The sequence below is a fragment of the Lates calcarifer genome, linkage group LG19 (genome assembly GCF_001640805.2).
Source record: "Lates calcarifer isolate ASB-BC8 linkage group LG19, TLL_Latcal_v3, whole genome shotgun sequence".
NCBI classification, from domain to species: domain Eukaryota; kingdom Metazoa; phylum Chordata; class Actinopteri; family Centropomidae; genus Lates; species Lates calcarifer.
The window spans coordinates 3,798,123-3,818,214 of NC_066851.1; the positions used below are offsets into that span (position 1 = coordinate 3,798,123).

The 20,092-nt window shown below is 40.0% G+C and overlaps 2 protein-coding genes across 2 annotated transcripts; one reads left to right on the top strand and one right to left on the bottom strand.

Moving 5' to 3' along the window:
- Window positions 1-27: 27 nt before the first annotated feature.
- On the bottom strand, window positions 28-12,227 carry rtn4ip1 (reticulon 4 interacting protein 1). Its single transcript, XM_018695096.2, has 9 exons — window positions 11,682-12,227; window positions 10,461-10,612; window positions 8,894-8,962; window positions 8,519-8,643; window positions 8,095-8,143; window positions 7,619-7,755; window positions 7,062-7,245; window positions 1,828-1,920; window positions 28-1,379 (listed from the first exon to the last, which is right to left on the bottom strand). Exons 1-9 carry the CDS (start codon window positions 11,944-11,946, stop codon window positions 1,254-1,256), a joined length of 1,200 nt encoding a protein of 399 aa, XP_018550612.1. The 5' UTR covers window positions 11,947-12,227; the 3' UTR covers window positions 28-1,253.
- A 78-nt stretch (window positions 12,228-12,305) lies between these two features.
- On the top strand, window positions 12,306-17,366 carry qrsl1 (glutaminyl-tRNA amidotransferase subunit QRSL1). The gene is made up of 11 exons (XM_018695095.1): window positions 12,306-12,422; window positions 12,812-12,971; window positions 13,060-13,158; window positions 13,250-13,346; window positions 13,539-13,700; window positions 14,020-14,195; window positions 14,585-14,697; window positions 14,973-15,165; window positions 15,272-15,389; window positions 15,691-15,896; window positions 16,854-17,366. Exons 1-11 carry the CDS (start codon window positions 12,399-12,401, stop codon window positions 17,129-17,131), a joined length of 1,626 nt encoding a protein of 541 aa, XP_018550611.1. The 5' UTR covers window positions 12,306-12,398; the 3' UTR covers window positions 17,132-17,366.
- The last annotated feature ends 2,726 nt before the right edge of the window (window positions 17,367-20,092 follow it).

A 20,092-nucleotide genomic window follows, 5' to 3' on the forward strand; every position in this document is an offset into this window, starting at 1 on the left:
ACAGTGCGCAAATAATCACTCTAATCAGCTGATTTATTTACTTTTATTCAAGCCAATATAAAAAAAAGGCAAATGCTTTAAAGCATAAACGGAAGCTGTATTGCGTACACTCACCAAGCACTTTACTGGGAATTATTATTCCTAATTATTCCTATTAGGAACACCATACTAATACTGGGTACAGCCTCAATTCCTTATGGTATGGATTCCACAAGATGCTGGAAACATGCCTTTGAGATTCTGGTCCACGTTGACCTGATTGCATCACATCATTTCTACTTGTCAGCTGCACATTCATGCTGCCAATTTCCTGATCTACCACATCCCAAAGACATTCTGTTGGATTTAGATCTGGCAGCTGGGGAGGCCTCAGAAGTTCACTGAACTTACTGTCATGTTCATGAAACATGTGACATGGTGCATTATCATGCTAGGAGGAGCCATTAGAAGATACTAAACTGAGGCAGTAAAGGGATGGACATGGTCAGTAACAATACTCAGATGGACTGTGGTGTTCAAACAATAACTGATTGGTATAAAGGGACCTCAAGTGTGCCAAGAAAACATTCCCTACATCATTACACCACCACCACCACCAGCAGCAGCAGCAGCAGCAGCCGCCTGGACTGTTGACACAAAGCAGATTGGGTTCATGCATTCATGCTGTTGAAGCAAAATGCTGACCCTACCTTCCACATGTCTCAGCAGAAATACAGATTCTTCAGACCAGGCTACATTTTATCAGTTGTCAACTGTCCAGTTTTGGTGAGCTTGAGTCCACTGCAGCCTGAGATTTCTGTTCTTGGCTGACAAGAGTAGAACTTAATGTTGTTATGTGCAGTTGTAGCCCATCCACCCTAAGGTTCAATGTGTTGTGCATTCTGAAAAGTTTTTCTGCTCACCATAAATTGTAAATAGTGGTTATCTTGAGTGACCTTAGCCTTTCTATCAGCTCCAACCAGTCTGTCTATTCTCCTCTGACCTCTCTCATGAGCGAGGTTCTTCCCTCCACAGAACTGCTACTCAATGGAAGGGTTTTTTTGTTTTTGGCTCTATTCTGAGTTAACTCAGTGAAAAACGGTTAATTGCACAAATGGGCGGGTTTACAGGTGTTCCTAATACAGTGCTTAGAGAGGGCACACATTATCGGCAACCAAACACACAGTAAAACTACAAAATCAAATTATTTTCAGTCAGTCATTTCATTTGTCTCATAGTTGTGCAGAGAAATGCACATTATCTAAGAGTCAATGCTATAAGTCATCTCCCCCCTTACTGATCTGGACCACAGTCTTCCCCCGGGCGTGACCCTTCTCCACTTTGTCGAAGGCCTCGGGAACCTGGGAAAAGCTGAAAGTCTCCTCCACCACAGCCCGGATCTGCAAAAGAGGAGACAAAGGAGGGCTGAGCAGAGATCACACAAGCCTTAATTCTTAACCAGTTTCTGCAATTTCCTCTAATGATGATGATGATTATGAAGTAAGCCAAGAGCAGGATGTACAAACTACCGACTGAATCAGATTTCAAATTTTCCTTCTTCCCACCAACCTTTTTGTAGATGCTGCTCTACATCCTTTATTTTAAACCAAATGTGAAACCAGTCAGATAAGAGTAGTGTTATCTGCAGAGTTTAAGGTAACCCTGCTGAAATGCACAATATGTCACAATGTATTCTGCCTATCATCTAATGCATGTGACCCATAGTCCATTGTATTGTTCATTTCTCAGTCAATAACTTCTCATACTCCCCATGCCATTGCCATTTTTATTTATTCAGCTTTTTTTAAATCTATCATTTGACAGTTTAAGAATAAATCTGTACCTTACCTGTCCTGCATCCACCATTTCCCTAACTTCATCCAATGCAGGACCACTTGGTGCAAAGAATCCCCAACGGTAGTGAACTCCTTTAACAAGGTGCTGCAACAAAGTTTCATCACAGAAAAGGCATGAAGACCAGAATTACCACTGTGTGTGTAGCAGAAACTTTACTTTTGATGATGTTAACTTGAAAGTCCATTAGAATAAGGTCTGACCAAGTGTTAACTGTAACATAAAGCTAGATGAGAGGGCATGCAGAAGTGATTGCTCTACAGATGAATATCTAAAATATATGCATCAGTCTTCCTCTTCTCACCACTTGCTTGTCAGATTTACTAGTTCACAGCAGTTTATCTGATCTTATGGTCTCAAGGTTGATATTCCTTTAATTTTGTACTCAACAGTATGTGAGAGAGAATTCTGATGGACAGGTTAGAACTGACTTCATAAATGTTCTGTTTCGCTTAAAGCAAGTCTGTGTAACTTAAAAAAAAAGACAAAAAGACACACTGCTCCTTTTACATATTCAAAGACTGAATTCATAAAAAATAAAATGGACCCTTGCTCAGTCTAATACCTTTAAGGGTTTTGTCACTGCAGCCTCATTTGTTCTGGTATGATCAATAGCTTATGCTAACTAATGTTAACAAACTTTACATAGATAATGTTGTGTATCTAACATTAATGAGCCAGTTTGCTGACTTTATGACTGTTCTCTACTTCTGTTACTCTTACACAGATATCTAAAATTAGGCATTGTCCCACACTCACCTCTTGTGGCTACTGTTACCATGGTCTAGCAAAAGTTACATAGGCTAACCTTAAAAGTCTAAAAACTGCTCTAAAAGAAATCATTGCTACTGCTTTTTAAGTTTCCGCCATGTATATGTGTCAAAGGAGTATCTACATATCCATTCAGAATTCCTGTGAATTCATAGGCCTGTCAGACCATGCAAGTCGATGGGGGCAAACTGTGTTTGACTTTTTTTCATGTCAATAATGAGGATTGGGCAGGGATGTATATTATCTGCATTTGTGTTGTACATGTACATGGATGGTTTTCCAGGAAGCAGGATTCTTGTAAAATGGTTTCTGTTTTTGCCAATCTCAGAGTAAAATACTGTATACAGATTATCTGATTATATAGTATTGTCTGTCTGCAGGACAGGCCTCCAGTATGGTGCTGACTTTGACATCAAGCTTGATGCTAAAACCCCTAATTTAAAAAAAAAAAGAAGGTATGTTAAATATGTGAGACACATGCTCTTACTTGAGGTCAAGAATTCATGTGTGGCAAGGGAGTTTTAGAATAAACTTAGTACAGAGAGGTGAGATTTTATTACTTATTACTAGACAGTACTGTACTGTTGTTAGCAGGATCAGGTAATTGTTGATTTAGGTCTTTTCATGGGATTTGTTGACAGTGAGGAAATATAGAATATCTACTGCTGGAATTAAATTACTCATGAACTCAAATTTTAACAACAGGACTACAGACAGGATTATAATGGTTGCACAGACTTGCACTTTTCTTTTCCTTTTTTTCCCCTCTTGTATAAAATGTTGGATCAAAAAATAAATTACTATACTCCAACCATGGCACTTCATTTCAGTAGTTTCTAGTTTCTTCTCAGTCAAGTCCTTAGCCCCCCCCTTTTGCAATGTGTAACCTGAATTCACATTAAAAAACAAAGGAAGGACAAAGGAACAATTCACAACTTCCAGGATACAGAGAAATACTCATGGTGTTTCCTGTACATCTGCATATAAAATTACATTGCTCAGCATATCCCTACATCCAAAAAGTCTCATGTGTGTCAGGGGCATGCGTGGAGACACAGTCCATTTTCCCTTAAACCTTTATCAGCTGGGTAGGATCCCTTGCAACTCATGATAAAAAGACTAATAAAATGACTCAGTCTTTTGTCATTTTCGACCCTGGTGTATGTGCAGGGATATTTGATATAAAGGACTTTTTAACATGCCTCCCTTGGGCCTATTCAGAAATGAGGACACTGTGATAACCAAGCCAGCTGTTGGCGCTCTAGTTTTTCTTTTAGAAGCAAAGTACACAGTGTGTGGGTGTGACTGAGCAAGTATGAGACCTGGAGGTATACTATATGTTTTTGTTTCCTGTTTATAAGCCTACATCTCTTCTTCTTTTTATTTGCAGATGTCATCATTCTGCTCTAAATGTGTCTTCCTGTCAACTGTAGTGACCTGAATCATATCGGCTCTGTGAGAGAATCTGAAAAATCCAGTCATCATCGTTGAAACAATGCATCACCTGGAACTGGAAAAAGACACCTCTGCAGCATCAGACTGAATAATCTGTCTCAGACTCTATTTCTGATTGGCTACTGTCAGTGCTAATAAGAGACAATGCTGGTGTGAATTAGATCCTCCCTGTGGGAGCACACCTCTCTTCTAGTCTCACTTATATTATATTGTCTGAAGAACAAGGTGTGGCCATGTTGAAAAAAAAATTGAATTTGAGCAGAGGGTTCATTTCTATGGAAACGGAAATATAAGGAACATTTCTATGGCACCACACGCTATCCTAAGGTTGAGATATCATCTCAGGTTACACACTGCATGAAGAAGAGGGAAAGGGTTAAGGACTTGTAGAAGACAGAGAAGAAACTTGTAGAAGACAGAGAAGAAACTTTCTCTGGAGCTTTCCAGAGAAACTTGCACTCCATTCTAACACATCTCACGTCAAAGATAAGGAAAAATTAGTAAATTATGCTAATTGTATGCTACAGCTTACACAGTCACCATGCTTGATGTTGGTTTTTCCCTCCCCTGTATATATTTCCTTATTGTCAATAAATGCCATGAAAAGATGCAAACCAACAATTATTTGATCCTGCTAGCAAGGACAGTACTGTCTATGTAGCCATGTCCTTATATCAAATATTCATCTATCCCACAGAGCTCCATTGTTGTCAAAAAATTAGGGAGATAAAGGCTAGAATGAAATGTCAGGGGATGGTCAAAGTGACTGGGATAAATTCTGGGAATCATGAATATCTATGCACAATTTCGTGTCAATCCATTTAGTAGGTTTTGAGATATTTCACGGGATAAGTGAAAGCTCAGACCTCCTGGTGGAGCTAGATGAAAAGTCAACAGCCATCTGTTAAATTCTGCAAAAATGTTCACCGGCTAGTCTCTGTCACTTGATGTGGTGCAGGTAGTGTACGGTGGGTTTATCAGTGGCTTCTATCTGAAAACAGCAGCCTGCTGCTGGTGAAAGCAAGGTTGATAAAAGTGTTGCAAGCAAGATGATGGCAGATTGTGGTGAGAACGTTCTGTTAATTTTTCACTACACTTCTTTGCATTACACATACACTTTTACAACAAAGAGAATGATTAGAAAGAGCTGATTTTTTTATCATTAATTTTGGCTCTTGAAAACCTAAAGACATTTTTAAACAGTTATAAAATGAAACATGATGTTGAGATGTTTTTGCATGTAGGGGCCTGAATATGGGACAGCCAAAGCTTATGAACGCATTGGAGGAATTTAAGTTTTCCACAGTACTTCCACCACACTTTGTTTCAGGTAGAAATGTGTCAAGTCTCAGTTTCCTTGTTACTTGAAAATGTAACGGATATCATGTGCACATGCCCTTACCACCTAAATTTACTGTATATAGTACCGGCGTTCACTTGGTACTCAACCTGCTCAACTAGACAGAACTTTCCTTTAGAACTCCTAGGTGCTATACAGCTATATTACCTGGAATTATAATCTTAAATTACTACAACTAACCACAAAAAGGGGGCGGGGGGCTTTTGGCTTATGGTGTAACCAATCATTGAACCAAGAAGGAAGCACAGGTGTAACTTTTTGGTGCATCTATCTGTACAAAAACACCTTACCACTGCAAACTACAATAACACGTGTCTGAGTGGGTTCATACGGTGGATTTTGTGGTTAAGAGTGGAGGAGGAGGAAGAGGCTGTGATGATAATACACAGTTGTGACACACACACATCACGTACATGCAACAAATGCACTGCATGCAAGCTTTGCTCTGCATGATGTTCACCACAGTAGGCACACTGACAGGATGTCATTGAAAGTACTGATCTCCAGGAGTGTGTGTGTGTGTGTGTGTGTGTGTGTGTGTGTGTGTGTGTGTGTGTGTGTGTGTCTGTAGTGAATGGTGTTATATTTTACATTTGCCCTGACTTGACTTGACCTGCACTTGGATTAGTGAAGGTATAGTTCAGGAATCTCATTTTCACTGGAGACTGAGAGTCAAGGCCACTGTCTGTTCACACTACAAACAACTGTCACCATAGTAACTCAAAAGATACCACTGCATCTGTGGTTTTAGCAATGAGCAATTGTTCCCCTTATCAGAGGAAATGACTGAAGCTTTTTCACACAGTTCTCCTCTGTGCATGTCAGCTGGTATTCAGACCAGATTACTGGGCTTTGCAACAAGCTAACTGCAACTGAGTTACTGTGTTATTCATGTTGTTTCCCACCTGCTTGTTGAAGATTTTCAGACATGAAGCCAGATTTTAATGCACTGTAATCACCAGTTATGGGTAGTCAACTGAGATTTCTGATATTTATTATGTGATTCCAACTTTGTGGCAACAGAAATGGTTTTCTGGGTAAAGTGTGGAAGAAGTTGACTGGCCTGCACAAACACATAGCTTCAACCTGATCCAACATGTTTAGGGTGAGATGGAATCCCAGCCGCATGCCAGGTTTTACTGGTCAATGTCACTAGTGCCTGACCTAGGTAATACTATTGTAGCTATGTAGCCAGGTTTTTTAAATCCTTCATAGAAGAACACAGGCTGTTAAAGCAGCAGATTAATTCTAATGACTTTGTTCTGCAAACACATATGGATATTATCTACAGGTGTCCACATACTTTGTTTGGACGTCCCCAGAATTTTGGTCTCAAGAGTTATCATGGTGGCAGTCAGTATGTTTTTCATCGTAACAGTTGTTAGGTACACAGTATAAATCCAGGGTTCACATCATAAAGTAATGTAGAAGGAATGTGTATTTAAATGTATTTGTTTGACCAAAGCAGCACCTTGGATGACGCTGCATTCTGTTGTGGCAAAAGTTGAATCACCTCTAATGCAGTGTTCCCTTTCAAATGAATGAGGAAGCTGTGCTTCTTCTATTACTGCATAAATTCATTCTACAGTAAGTATGTACAGTAATAAATCAAACTGCATCTGTGTTATTCTGCCATGATTACCTTGAGGGCCTTGGTGGCCACTGTAGCAGCAGTCTGCATCATACCATCAGCAATACCCAGTCTGTCAGTGTTCTGGAGGAAAGGTGTTACAAGAGTAACATACTTGGCGCCGCTCCAAGGCTTAAGCAGATTCAGCGCCCAGCGCTCCGTGTCCCCCCCAACGTTATCCAGGATCAGGTCAAATCTTGAGGTGGAAAGAAGTAGAGTTGATGAGAACAACAGATGCAAGTGAAGATACATAAGTGTGGGGTGATTGGGAATACAAAGAAAAGTAAATGAGCGGGAGAACATGTAGGTGTGAGAAGATAAGTACATCTGGGCAGCTGATAGAAATAGAGAGAGAGATTAAGTCTGAGTGTGATTAAGTTCAGTAGAAAATTAAAGGGCTCACTCTTCCCACACTAATGAGCTGACTACAGCTAGAAGGACAGGGTTGCCGTGGTAACTAAGGCAAGTCATTGATACTTACAACTCCAATTAAATACCAACATGAATGAAAAGTGACTGTGGATGTGTGTGAGTGTGAGAGGGAGAGAGGGAAAGAAAGATTTTCTCACTTCTCCAGTGCACTGAGTGGCTCCTCAACTGGTCCAGCGGTGTAGTCCACCACATCGTCTGCCCCCAGCTCCCTTACAAACCGCTCAGCATTCTGGGAGCACGTAACAGTCACATGGGCTCCCCACGCCTTCAGCATCTGGACACAAATCATAGTTCTATCCTCAAATATGAGCACATAAATACAGACTGGAGTGTGTTCAGTAATTTGTTATTCAATGTTTGAGGAACGCAGAGAATGTCTAATTACTAAGATCAAATATTATGTTAATATATGTTGTGATGTGAGCATCTGTTGATGGCATTGATGATCAGTGTTTTCACTTATTTTTACACTGCTGTGGGTGAACATAATTCATTCATATAGTGTTTAGAGCAGGCGGTTTTAAGCCTGATGTACTTTAAAAAAAATGTTACACAAGAGCATAACATACACAATATGCTGCTTGGCCATCATCTTCCACCTTTTCATCCATACCTGTATAGCAAATGTTCCCACTCCCCCAGATCCTCCAAGGATCAAAATCCTATGGGGAAGAGGAAAAGCAGACGTGTATGATGAAGGTGTCAACAATGTTTTCCACACTACTGATGCACAGACTCTCCTTCATTAGGATTCATGTCCAATGCACTCTAGGCCTTATTGTGTCAAGTTCACTACAGTGTTAGGGAGTGTTTGAGCTGCTGCCAAAAAACCTGAGCATGTCGCCCAGAGGCTCATTACAGAGTGGGCTAACAGAGGCTAAGCTTAGAAGGATCACTGAGTGGAATAATTGACTAGATCAAAGACGAGGAGCTTCTTTGGGGTGGACAGGGATTAACAACAAATGAAAAGTGTGTGTGTGTGTGTGTGTGTGTTTGTGTGCATCACTGTGTGGCAGTGTTCGTCCACGTTCCCTCACCGCTTCTTAGAACAGTTGTCCTTATTGAGCCCACCAGTGTTAACCAATGCTGACCAGGCAGTATTCGCCACATATGGGATGGCTGCTGCCTCTGTGTGGCTCAGTGACTTTGGTTTGTGGGATACCTGAGCAAAACACACATGTATAATGATAGCATAGTGTAAGCACCAAAAATGCCTTTTCAGTGGTAAACCAGCTGAGTCATTGTGAGAAAAGCATCTCATCTATCAACCTTACTGGTTCAGAACAGCTGCCACCACCAAACCATAATCAACAAACAGATAAAAGTAAAACTAACACTCAATTGAAAGATCTGAAACAACACTAACATTAGCTCAAATCAGCAAATGTATGAGTCCATCAGCTGAACAATACCTCATTTGCACTAAGAACCACAAACTCAGCTAAGCTGCCCTGCTTCCATGGTGGGATTGCCGCCCAAACCTGGGGGGAGACACACAGCAACACAATACACATTAATCTACATCAAGACATAAAAAAATGTCTACATTACTACAGTCAGTTCACTATATCTCTTCTCAAAAGTAGGACATGTGTAGCATCAGACAATGAGTCACTCTGCTGTGGGTGTTTGGGTATCGAGTTCAAACATTTGGCGGATGACTGCACAAAAATATGGTCCATTTTCTCACAGGGTGCTGACTTTCTTCGGTTTCAATTTTCAATTTCCAGAAACAGAAATAGCACAAACGTTATTGAATTCAAACTAATTTCTATAAAAGGAAATCTATATCATCTCATCATCATCAAACAGATGGTGTCCCAAAGTGTTCAGAATAAAGTAAATAACCAACTTTAAAGTTAAACTGATAATTATGTAAAATATGTAAATAGAGAGACTATATTCATTATGAAATTATATTTTCTAATTTTTATTTTCATAACAACAGTTTTATCAGGCAATATTTTTTTTTTATTTTATTTTAAAATGCCCTTTTTCAAAAGTCTCTAAATTTTTGTAATGTTCTGGCAGAAGGCTAGCTAACACCGCTAATATTTATAATCCAAGCTCACGACCCAACCTAGCTGGTGAGGTTAGGTAGGCAGTTTTAGAGGCCTTGTTATGCTAAATAAAGGGAGAGGTTCAGTTACTTTGTCTACTGTATTTAATAACAGCCACAAAAAGAAAAACAAATACTGAAACAATGAAATTTTTGTTATTTTATGTTAATCAATTTAATTGTTTAAAGTCTAATTAACAAATTTTAATATTAACTCAGTTTTTAATTTTCATTTGATTATTATTCTGTTTTGTTAAAATACTATGAATTAAAAATACACCAATTTAGGAAACAACTAATTGTTACTGCATAAGGCTCAACAGCATCTCACAGCTTCCTCCATGAGCCTTTTCCACCTCATCCCAAAGGGTTGTTTTGGGCTAAGATATGGAGAAGCCTCATGTCATGTTTCTAAGACAGGATGAGCTGACAGTGCATAATCCAGGTAGAAGGACCACTGTGACGTGTGCACTATGGCCAGTAATGGGTGAACCAGGTCATCCATGGTGCTCAGATACACTGTGGTGATGATGTTCAGCTGGCATTACACAGCCTAAAGTTAGCCAAGAAAACACCCCCACACTATTACATCACCACATGCTAACACTGGTCCTGACAAACACTGAGTTTGCAATCAGCATGTGGCATAGGAAACCAGGAATCATCTGCACAGGTTGTGTGGTCTTACTATTTAGTGATGTGTCTGAATGATTCTGGTTTCACTGGTCTTATCAACGAGGTGTTTGCAGGCAGTGTTTCTGCAACTAGACATTTTTATTTATGGCTCTAACCACATACTTTACACTCAGAACAGGAACCAGCAGTTTCCATTAACATATAGCTTCCTGTATGCCAAAATTAAGTGTTTATTGTGCGCACATCCGAACACATCTCTCTTGTCTGCTATTTGCTCCATTTACCTCATCCCTCTCTCTGAAGTACTTCACATCCAAGCCACACTCCATGATGACCCCAGACACGTCCCTTCCCAGAATGAGAGGGAACTCGCTGTCTGACTGCTTGATATTCAGAGGGTCTCTCTTCATAGACAGTGTAGCTGCACCATAGCCACCTGACAGGGAGAGTTTCTGATTATTGTCAAAGCTTGTAACTGCAGAACAGTCAAAGATGAGAAATTTGTAAAAAAAAAAAAAAAAAAAAGTGAGGTCGACCTGTGGAACCGTAACAGGGCTGCAGCTAAAGCCAAATGAAAGATTATTTCTATAATGGATTAATCTCCCAATTATTTTTTTTCAATTAATTGGTTAATTGTTTGATATTTTTCATCTTAAATAATAGTGAAAAATACTCATTCATACTTGCAAAAGCTCAAGGTGTTGTTCGGACAATGTTTCAAGTGAAATTTGTGAGAACTACCTGGAGGTCATTGTATGAATTTAATGAATTTGTATGAATTAAGTGTGAAAACTCCAGGGCACATACAGCGAAAACAGAAAATAGTTAAACTTATGAAATTAAAAATATTTGCAAATTGACAGATTCTGGACTATTAATGTGGCAGAAGGAATAGATGTAATTTTAAGATTTTTTTTAACAAGAAGATTTAAGTATATGTACACATAAACATGTCATGTCTCAGGCAATTGATCACCAACCTAGCAGCAGCCAAACAGGTCAGGGTTTTACATAAAATAAGATTCATGTTGTCCTATTCGTGTTCATCTCTTTATGACAACAAACCTGCATAGAAGGCAGAGAGAAAATAACACCTTTCTGCATGCAGCAGTTAGAGTGCAATTCAACTAGTGAAGCAACCTCAACCACTTCTCTTACCCCTCTCTATCCTCCCCCACACAAACCCTCTACCCCACTTAAGATCAAAGAGTGGTGTAACAAGCATTGGCTGCCAGAGGATGATAAGTTGTATGTTTCGCTTAAAAGAAACATGAAACCACAGTCTAACAGTGAAACTCCGTACCGTGACTGTGTATCCCTTTTTCATACAAAGAGGGAAAAAATATGTCCAGCTTCAATCAAACTGCATTTTATTTTCTAAGCTTGGACATAAAGTCACATGTCATATGTGGACTTTACTTCATTGCTATTGCATTCACTAACACTTAAGTCAGAAGGTTCAAATTTGACGCCACTTAAAACATGCACATAGGCCTGTCACTCACCTCTCATGCTGACATCAATTGGGTTTAATCCTGCTGCAAACACTTTGACAATAACCTCATTGGGGTAGTTGATGATCGGGAAGCTGGCATTTTTAGTAAACCGTAAAACATCATTGCTTCCATATTTATCGATAACCCAGGCTGGCATGATAGTCATGCATCTGCTGGAGGTGCTGAACAGTCTTAGCAGGCTGCTATTCACAATTTGTGGTTTACTAAGATGAAATAACCATCTACTGTTGATTATATGTCTAACAGAAGCCATCTTTGCACTTAGAAACTGTCAAATAACTTTGTGCGACTGCAAATTAGCAGCGCATTTAGTCCCTGTTAAAGACAGGACAATTCAAACTGTACAATTAGAACGTTAAATTGAAGTAAACCGCTCATTCAAGCCGCCACTACCTTCTGATTATAGCCATTTTCTTCTCATATAAATGTACTACTAGTCGTTTAGATAGAAGCAATAATTATTTGAATAAGTCTATAATCATTTCTAAATAACGTCCTTTTCCGTAACACGTCTCTTCCTCCACCGGCGTCTTGGTCTGTGCTTAGCGCCTCCACCAATCACAGCGCGGTTTCCTCAACTGTCGTCCAATCACAGAAAGCGCTGTTATACGGTTATTATCGAAACAAACATGGCAGCTTACTGTTGCTGCACACTGTTCGAAGGTTGTAGTTAATTTGAAAGGTTGTCACAGAAATACAGTCAACATGCTCAGCCTGACGATAAGGGAGGTTGGTGCGAGTGTTTACTTATTCTCTGACCTTGATTAACACTTGTCGTTTGTATTGCATTTAAGCTAAATATCAGACATTAGTTCTTTCATAACCAGCTTAAGCTAGGTAACAGCTACAGAATTTTTAATACTTTCCTCCCCTAACCGGCAAATGATGCTGGCCGATTTCCATTTCGCTGCTTCAGACTCAGGGTCCTGGTATTGTGCATGATCACTTACTGTCACACTGTTGTGGCTTACAGGGACACTTGAATAGATTTGTTTTTTGTTAATGTTATTAGTAACACCTATGCTTTTCTACTAGTAAAAACTTTTGCTTTGAAAAGACCTTTTGAGTGAAAGAGCTGAGTTACACTCCACCACTGGTGTCTCATCATTTTTCTCCAGGTGTCTTTGGCGCTCAGGGAAGGACGGATCTCCCCAACAGAGCTTTGTAGGAGGTGTCTGAACCGCATCAAGAAAACTCGACATCTTAATGCTTACCTCACTGTAACAGAGGAGTTGGCGCTGAAGCAGGCTCAAGAAGCAGAAGCCAGACTTTTGCAAGGTTTGGACACATTTGTGTTTATTTGCATTTGTGAATTGTTGCATGTGTGGACTCATAAGTATAACTGTTTGACCTTGTCTTCCAACAGGTGTCCCCAAAGGTCCTCTGGATGGAATCCCCTTTGCAGTCAAGGATAACTTCTGCACAGAGAATATCAAGACCACATGTGCTTCCAGAATGCTCAGAGGTCTGTCTTCACTTCACTATTTGTGACTGTGTCTTATATTTTCTAGTTTATGTCAGTTCAGTAGTGATAACCTGCTGCTATTTTTTTACAGACTACACTCCACCTTACAATGCTACAGTGGTCCAGAGGCTCCTGGACCAAGGTGCAGTTCTGGTGGGAAAGACCAACATGGATGAATTTGCTATGGGGTAAGGCCATCGTTTTCAGTGTTAGAATGGTATTAGTGCTATACTCACAGCATGAGTTTTACTAACAGCTAGTTACAAATCCCCTTATATTTTGCTGCAGTTATGTACACTTGCAGGAAGAAACCAAAAGTACATGTTTTAGATTTGTGGTTGTCATTGTCTTATTTATTTATTTATCTGTCTCCCTCACAGTGCAGGGAGTACCGATGGAGCTTTCGGTCCAGTAAAGAATCCCTGGAGCTATGCTGCTCCTTACAGAGAGCAGACAGGGGCAGAACCAGACTCTGACTGGGTCATCACTGGAGGAAGTTCAGGAGGAAGTGCAGCAGCTGTAGCCTCACTCACCAGCTACCTGTGAGGGAACATTCACTGGTTCAGGAAAACTGTAAAATACAGAAAGAATTATTTGGCTCAGGAGGTAGAGCAGTCGCCCACCAACCAGTAGGTCGGTGGTCGGTGGCTCCTCCAGTCCGCATGCCGAAGTATCCTTGGGCAAGATACTGAACCCCAAATTGCCCCCGATGCGTGTGTGAATGGGTGAATGTGATATGTAGTGTGAAGCACTTTGAGTGGTCGATATGACTAGGAAAGCGCTATATAAGTACAGTCCATTACCATTTACCAAGATGGTGTTTACAAATGAAAACTTACTGTTTTGGTAATTACTTTGCAGGGCTTTAGGTTCAGACACAGGTGGTTCCACTCGTAACCCAGGAGCACTGTGTGGTGTGGTGGCCCTGAAACCGACCTACGGCCTCCTGTCCAGACATGGTCTCATTCCTCTGGTCAACTCCATGGACGTCCCCGGCATTTTGACCCGCAGTGTCAGTGATGCAGCCACCATCTTAGGTAAGAAACTGTTGATGAGCTGTCAATGCACTAATGTAGGAAGTGTCCTACATTCATAGATACAGTTCATGTATTGTAAATGTTACATTTTAACTATAGCAGAAATTTGTTGGCCTTTTAGTATTTGTGGAGGGATTAATTAAAAAAGAAGTATGTTTAACTCAACAAAATATTTCCACACCCAACAGCCATTGCACAAGGGTTCTAGTCTGTTGTGGGATGTTTGTTGCATCTAACCCACTTCTCTTTTACACTATGTACCATTTTCTCAGACAATGCCAACTTGCATAATGTGTTCAAAGTGATACTGAAAATGAATCAGTATAGCCGCTCCATATTGCTGTACATTTGACATACATCCTTCAAATAGTAGACCTTTTTTTACACAGGTATCCTCCAAGGCCTTGATGTTAAAGACTCAACAACAATCCCTGCCCCTTCATCCCTGACAGAGCTACCTGAAGACTTTGATGTCAAGAATATGTGTATAGGCATCCCTAAGGTGAGCTTAGCTCTGTAATTAAGTCATTATCTCTCCTCTGTATTATCTCAGCATCACAGTCAAAGACCCTCAGTGTTTTGAGGGTAGTTGCTGGCTGACAGTTACAAAGTGTTATACAAATGTCAATTTAAATGTAAGATGTTAACAAGACAAATTCTTTGTATAGATACATTACTGTATATTTAGAAGCTCATTCAAAAAATAATTAAATATCTTAATGAACACAAATACATATATTTCCTAAAACTCAAAAGTCTTTTCTGTCTTTATGTCAGGAGTACCACGCCCCAGGGCTCTCTGAGGAAGTTATAGCTCAGTGGAGTCGTGTTGCTGACATGTTTGAGAGAGCAGGGGCGAGGGTGGAGCAAGTCTCCCTCCCCCACACCCAGTACTCCATTGTGTGCTACCACGTTCTGTGCCACGCTGAAGTGGCATCTAACATGGCCCGTTTTGACGGCCTCGAGTATGGTATGAACCACCCTACAATATAAGTTTGTGGTGTGGAGCATTTTACACAGGATGCCACATCATGGCATTAAATTATACCCAATAATTTCTCTCCCTCTTCTGTCAGGCCACCGTAGCGAGGTGAACAGCTCAACAGAGGCCATGTATGCTTCAACCCGACATGAGGGCTTCAATGACGTAGTGAGAGGGAGGATTCTGTCGGGAAACTACTTCCTGCTTAAACAGTAAGACAACAGACTGAACCTTCTCACACCGTACTTACAAACCAGTGGCTGACAGTTGACAGTGTGTCACTTTATCACTTTTCAACACACTTACTTTCACTACTCTCTTTTATCATCAGACTGCACAATTATGCGTTCTTGGCAAGCACTCATGACACATGACATGATTTGCCAAATTGTCTTTACTTTAATTGACTTTGACTTTAATTTAAAAGAGAATAAAGTCGTCTTGTAGTGCTGTAATATTTCCCAATTATTAGCCAGGATCAACTGATTGACATGATCACCCTCATTTTGCCAGGAACTACCAGCACTACTTTGTAAAGGCCCAGAAAGTCCGCCGGCTCATAGCAGATGATTTCAAGCATGTGTTCAGCTCAGGTGTTGACGTGCTGCTGACACCCACCACTCTGACTGATGCAGCCCGTTACTCCGACTTCACACAGGAAGACAACCGGACACGCAGCGCGCAGGAAGACATCTTCACCCAGCCTGTCAACATGGCAGGTACAGAGAAAACAGGAGGCTCACAGGCAGAACTTGTGGCATTGTTAATGCATGTATAGGAAGTGTGGGAGGATTCATGAACTTGTATATTCTGCAAGGATGGATATACGCACATACTATGTGCACCTGCACACCTATTACTCAAAACCCAAATAACTTCTGTATAGTTAATGCTTCTTTTTATATCCCATCTTGCAACAAAGGCACATTGCATCAGACCTGTTCTAGTGAAATTAAAAGAGGAAATTATCATTTGTTATCAAAAGCAGTTAGCTTTTTACTTTATTAAGGCTCTCTGAAGGCAATACTTTAGACCTCAACACATCATAATTTCAGCTAGGGCTGAACGATTTTGGGAAAATATCTAATTGCAGTTTTTCTGACAGATAATGCTATTGTGATTGGAATTGTGAGATAATTTTTGAAAGTGAAGCGTCAGTCCAGGATTCACTATATACATTTAAAACATGATGGACATTACCATTTAAGAGAGCATTAAAATATTAACTGCTTTATGTACTAATCCCAGGATGAGAATGAAAATATATGAACCCAAAATTGATATATTGTGAGAATAAATGGCATATAACATACCCATAATGAGTAGCACTACATTCACTTGCCTTCTCTGCAGTAACTTTACATTCGGTCATGCTACTGCCTGTGATGATTTTTCAAATACTGATACATTGAGGAGAGATTGACAGGCACACAGAGAGCCAGTAGCCAAGATTTTTGGTTGTAAAGTTCACAGCCTGTCACTCTGTTCCTGCAGTGCTCTGAGGCAGCTAAAAAAAGTGTAATTTCTGCTCAGATTAAGGTGTACCTCAGAGACTTAACAGTGTTTACGTTGAGTTAAACTTTCTCCTTCCTTTTATCTCTCTTCAAGGTAATCTCTAACTAACCTCAAGATCCTTATTATTGGCTTTCCTTGAACCTTCTTTTTCCTCACCCCAGGTATCCCCGCTGTTTCAGTTCCAACCGCATTATCAAGACGAGGCCTTCCCATTGGCTTACAGCTCATTGGCCCTGCCATCCAAGACAAGAAGCTGCTCAGTGTCGCACAATGGATTGAGCAGAGGGTTGGGTTTCCCGCCATCAGTCAGTACAGGAATGACACAAGAATGATTCGAAAGGGAGCAGACTTCAGCTGTATGAAGAGAACTGTAGACACAAGGAACCAACTGCTGACAAAGTCACTAATTACAGGCACACATAATGGACTTAAAGTTTAACCATCATGAACATTCTTTGCTTGTAAGATGCCTTTTTAGGATGTTTTCAGTGGGGTAATCTCCATCAATCACATGCTATGATAGCTCAAAGTTTCCTTGATGGAATTCAAATAATTACACCATGTGAAAACCTCAGTTTTGGCAGGGACATGGTCTTTAACCTGTCAAATGCTGCTGCATTTGTTGTCTGAATATGCTACTGTTGCTATTGAATAAATGCAAGTTGGGTGATTTACTTTGAGTGGTTTATTACATGTGTCCAAGTGTTCATTTACTATTGAGATTTATTTCTTATTTTGAATTGTCAGGGCACTGAAACTGCTCTCATGTCAAGATGGCACAATTTCTGTTAAAAATCTGTTCTTTCTCTGTATTCTATTATTTACCTCTTTGCATTTGCTTACTTGTTGATAGATTTTATTTTATTGTTGTCGGTTTTGCAATCGGTATGGCCTCAGGGATGGCAATGATATTTTGGATGGTCAGTCAGTCTACCAAACTGAAGTATCACCACAGAAATTAGTATCAATTTTTCCAGCACTTGGGCTTATAACTAAATTCCTGCAGATGACATCCTGTTAGCTTCAGCTGTACTCTGTGTTTACTGCCACTTAACAAATGTTACCATGCATGAACAGTGAATTACAACAATTAGCATGATTAACATTAAACCTGCTTGACATGCATGTTAACATTATCTATGTTAGCATGTTGATGTTGGCATTCAGTTTAATGCATCGCTGTGTCTCAATCTCAGTCACAGTCTCACAGAGCACCTAGTTTGTTTTATATTAAATGCTTACAAAAGTAAAATGTTATTTAAGTTTAGATTTGCACACCAGGTCTCAGCAGGATCTTTGATGGCTGAGAAAGAATATACATTTTTGCATTATTTCCTATGCTTGATGCTTCCTAAAATAACATTTTTGTTATTTTTCTGTCAGATTCATTCTATGTTTCACAAAGTTTCCAGACTAGGGTTGTAAAGATGCTACATAATGCTAAGACACACACTGTGAGGCATTATCAAGTCTAGACCCTGTCTCCGATTTCTCTTTCATATCCCTGCAGGTTGACAAATTGTGCAGGCATTTTGAAAGTTATTAAAACATTCAATGCATTGTTTCTGCAGGTCTATGTCTGAGACCACACTTTGGTTCATTTCCATTGAATTAAGGTGAATAACAACACTAAGAGACTCTTAAAACCATTTTGGCTCAAGCAGATACTTTCCCTGAAATACTAAGACTCTCCACATTAAAGAGTTGGAATCGGCTCAAGTGAAATCAATCCAATCAGCCAATTACAGTTTTGGAAACTGGCCTAAATTAAGGTTCCACACTGAGTGCTTACAGAGCCTGCAATAACCTGCTCTCACTTGACTCCACTTCCACAAAATCCTGACCCATTTATCTGCAGGAGGGAATCTATACTTGGTCCTTGTTCATGATTAATCATGATACTGTAATTCACAAAGTGCACAAGTGTGTATATACTTGTTTATACTATACTATTATACTGTATATACATTTACATAAATGGTGTGCTACTGTTCCTTTGTTGTACCTTGTGACAGTCTGGACAAGAAGCTGCTGCTGGCCTTCTATCACTCCTCTGTGGAGAGTGTACTGACATTCTGTCTGGGTGTGTGGTACACAGGCTCCACAGCAGGACAGACGGCTGCAGAGGTCATCAACACTGCACAAAAAATCATCGGCTGCCCTCTGTCCTCCCTGGATGACATATTCAGATCCTGCAGAGTCAGGAAAACTAGGGCCATCACAGGAGACCCCTCACACCCCGCCCACTGACCTGTTTGTCCTGTTGCCCTCTGGATGGCGCTTCAGGTCAATCAAGTCTCACACCACCAGACTCACCTACAGCTTCTTCCCCTTGGCCATATGAACTGCAAATAATCACTGAATATACCCCCCACCCCACACCCACACCCCTCACTACCACAACTCACACACATACACAGAGTTAAGGATTCAACCCACCTGCACACCTTAAACCGTCCTGGCTTTATTCTTGCACAAGCCATGTGTGTTGTGTTCTCTGGTTAGGGTTAGGGTCTATTTAAATGTTTCTATGCAAATGTGAGTTTTTCTATTTAAATCCATTGTTTCTATTTTATACTGTTTTACAATTTTCTTTTTCTATTGCATTGTGTAAATTTTATATTATTGTGTACATTTTTGTATATGTATTAGGGATAGACTGATTATCGGCGCCTATCGACGCATATCGGCATCGGCCGTTTTTTAAAATCCGACAGCCGATGAGAGATCAATTTAAAACTGGGTTATTTTGGCTGCTGATGAAGCCGCACCTCTGCAGTCACTACTCTTTCTCCAGCATTGTCTCGCCCACAGCACCATCTGATTGGTTACACACAGAGCCACAGCAACAGCCAATCAGCAGTGAAAGCTGTGCATGCACAGTGCTCACACACATTGAACAACTCTGCTTTTTGCACCACAGTCTGGTGCTGCTCAACTGGGGCTACGAGTTGATTTGAGACTCACATTTCTGTGCAAGTTTTATTTAACTTTGTTTTACTTTTTTAAAACTTCAGGAAGCTTTACTTAAAAAACTTAAAACAAAGCGAAAGATAAAATAACATTTCAGTTACATTGAAATTTTTGAAAACTTTATTTCCTGTAGAAAACTTTAGGGAGCTATTTATTTGCTTAAGTTTTCATTTAACTTTATAAAGACATGCTGCTGAGCCTGAGAGCTCCCTGCACTTTTTGTTGTCTATTGTCTAAGATAAACAAAACTTTAACATGTTGCAAATCTGAAAAGCTGTTTAATAAACATATGCTTAAAGGCATTTAAACAAATATCAGTCTATCACTAATACATATTATTTTCAGTACACTGTTTTGCTGTGTGGAGCACCCACAATTTCGTTGTAATCTACTGTACAATAACAATAAAGCCTGTTCTATTCTGTTC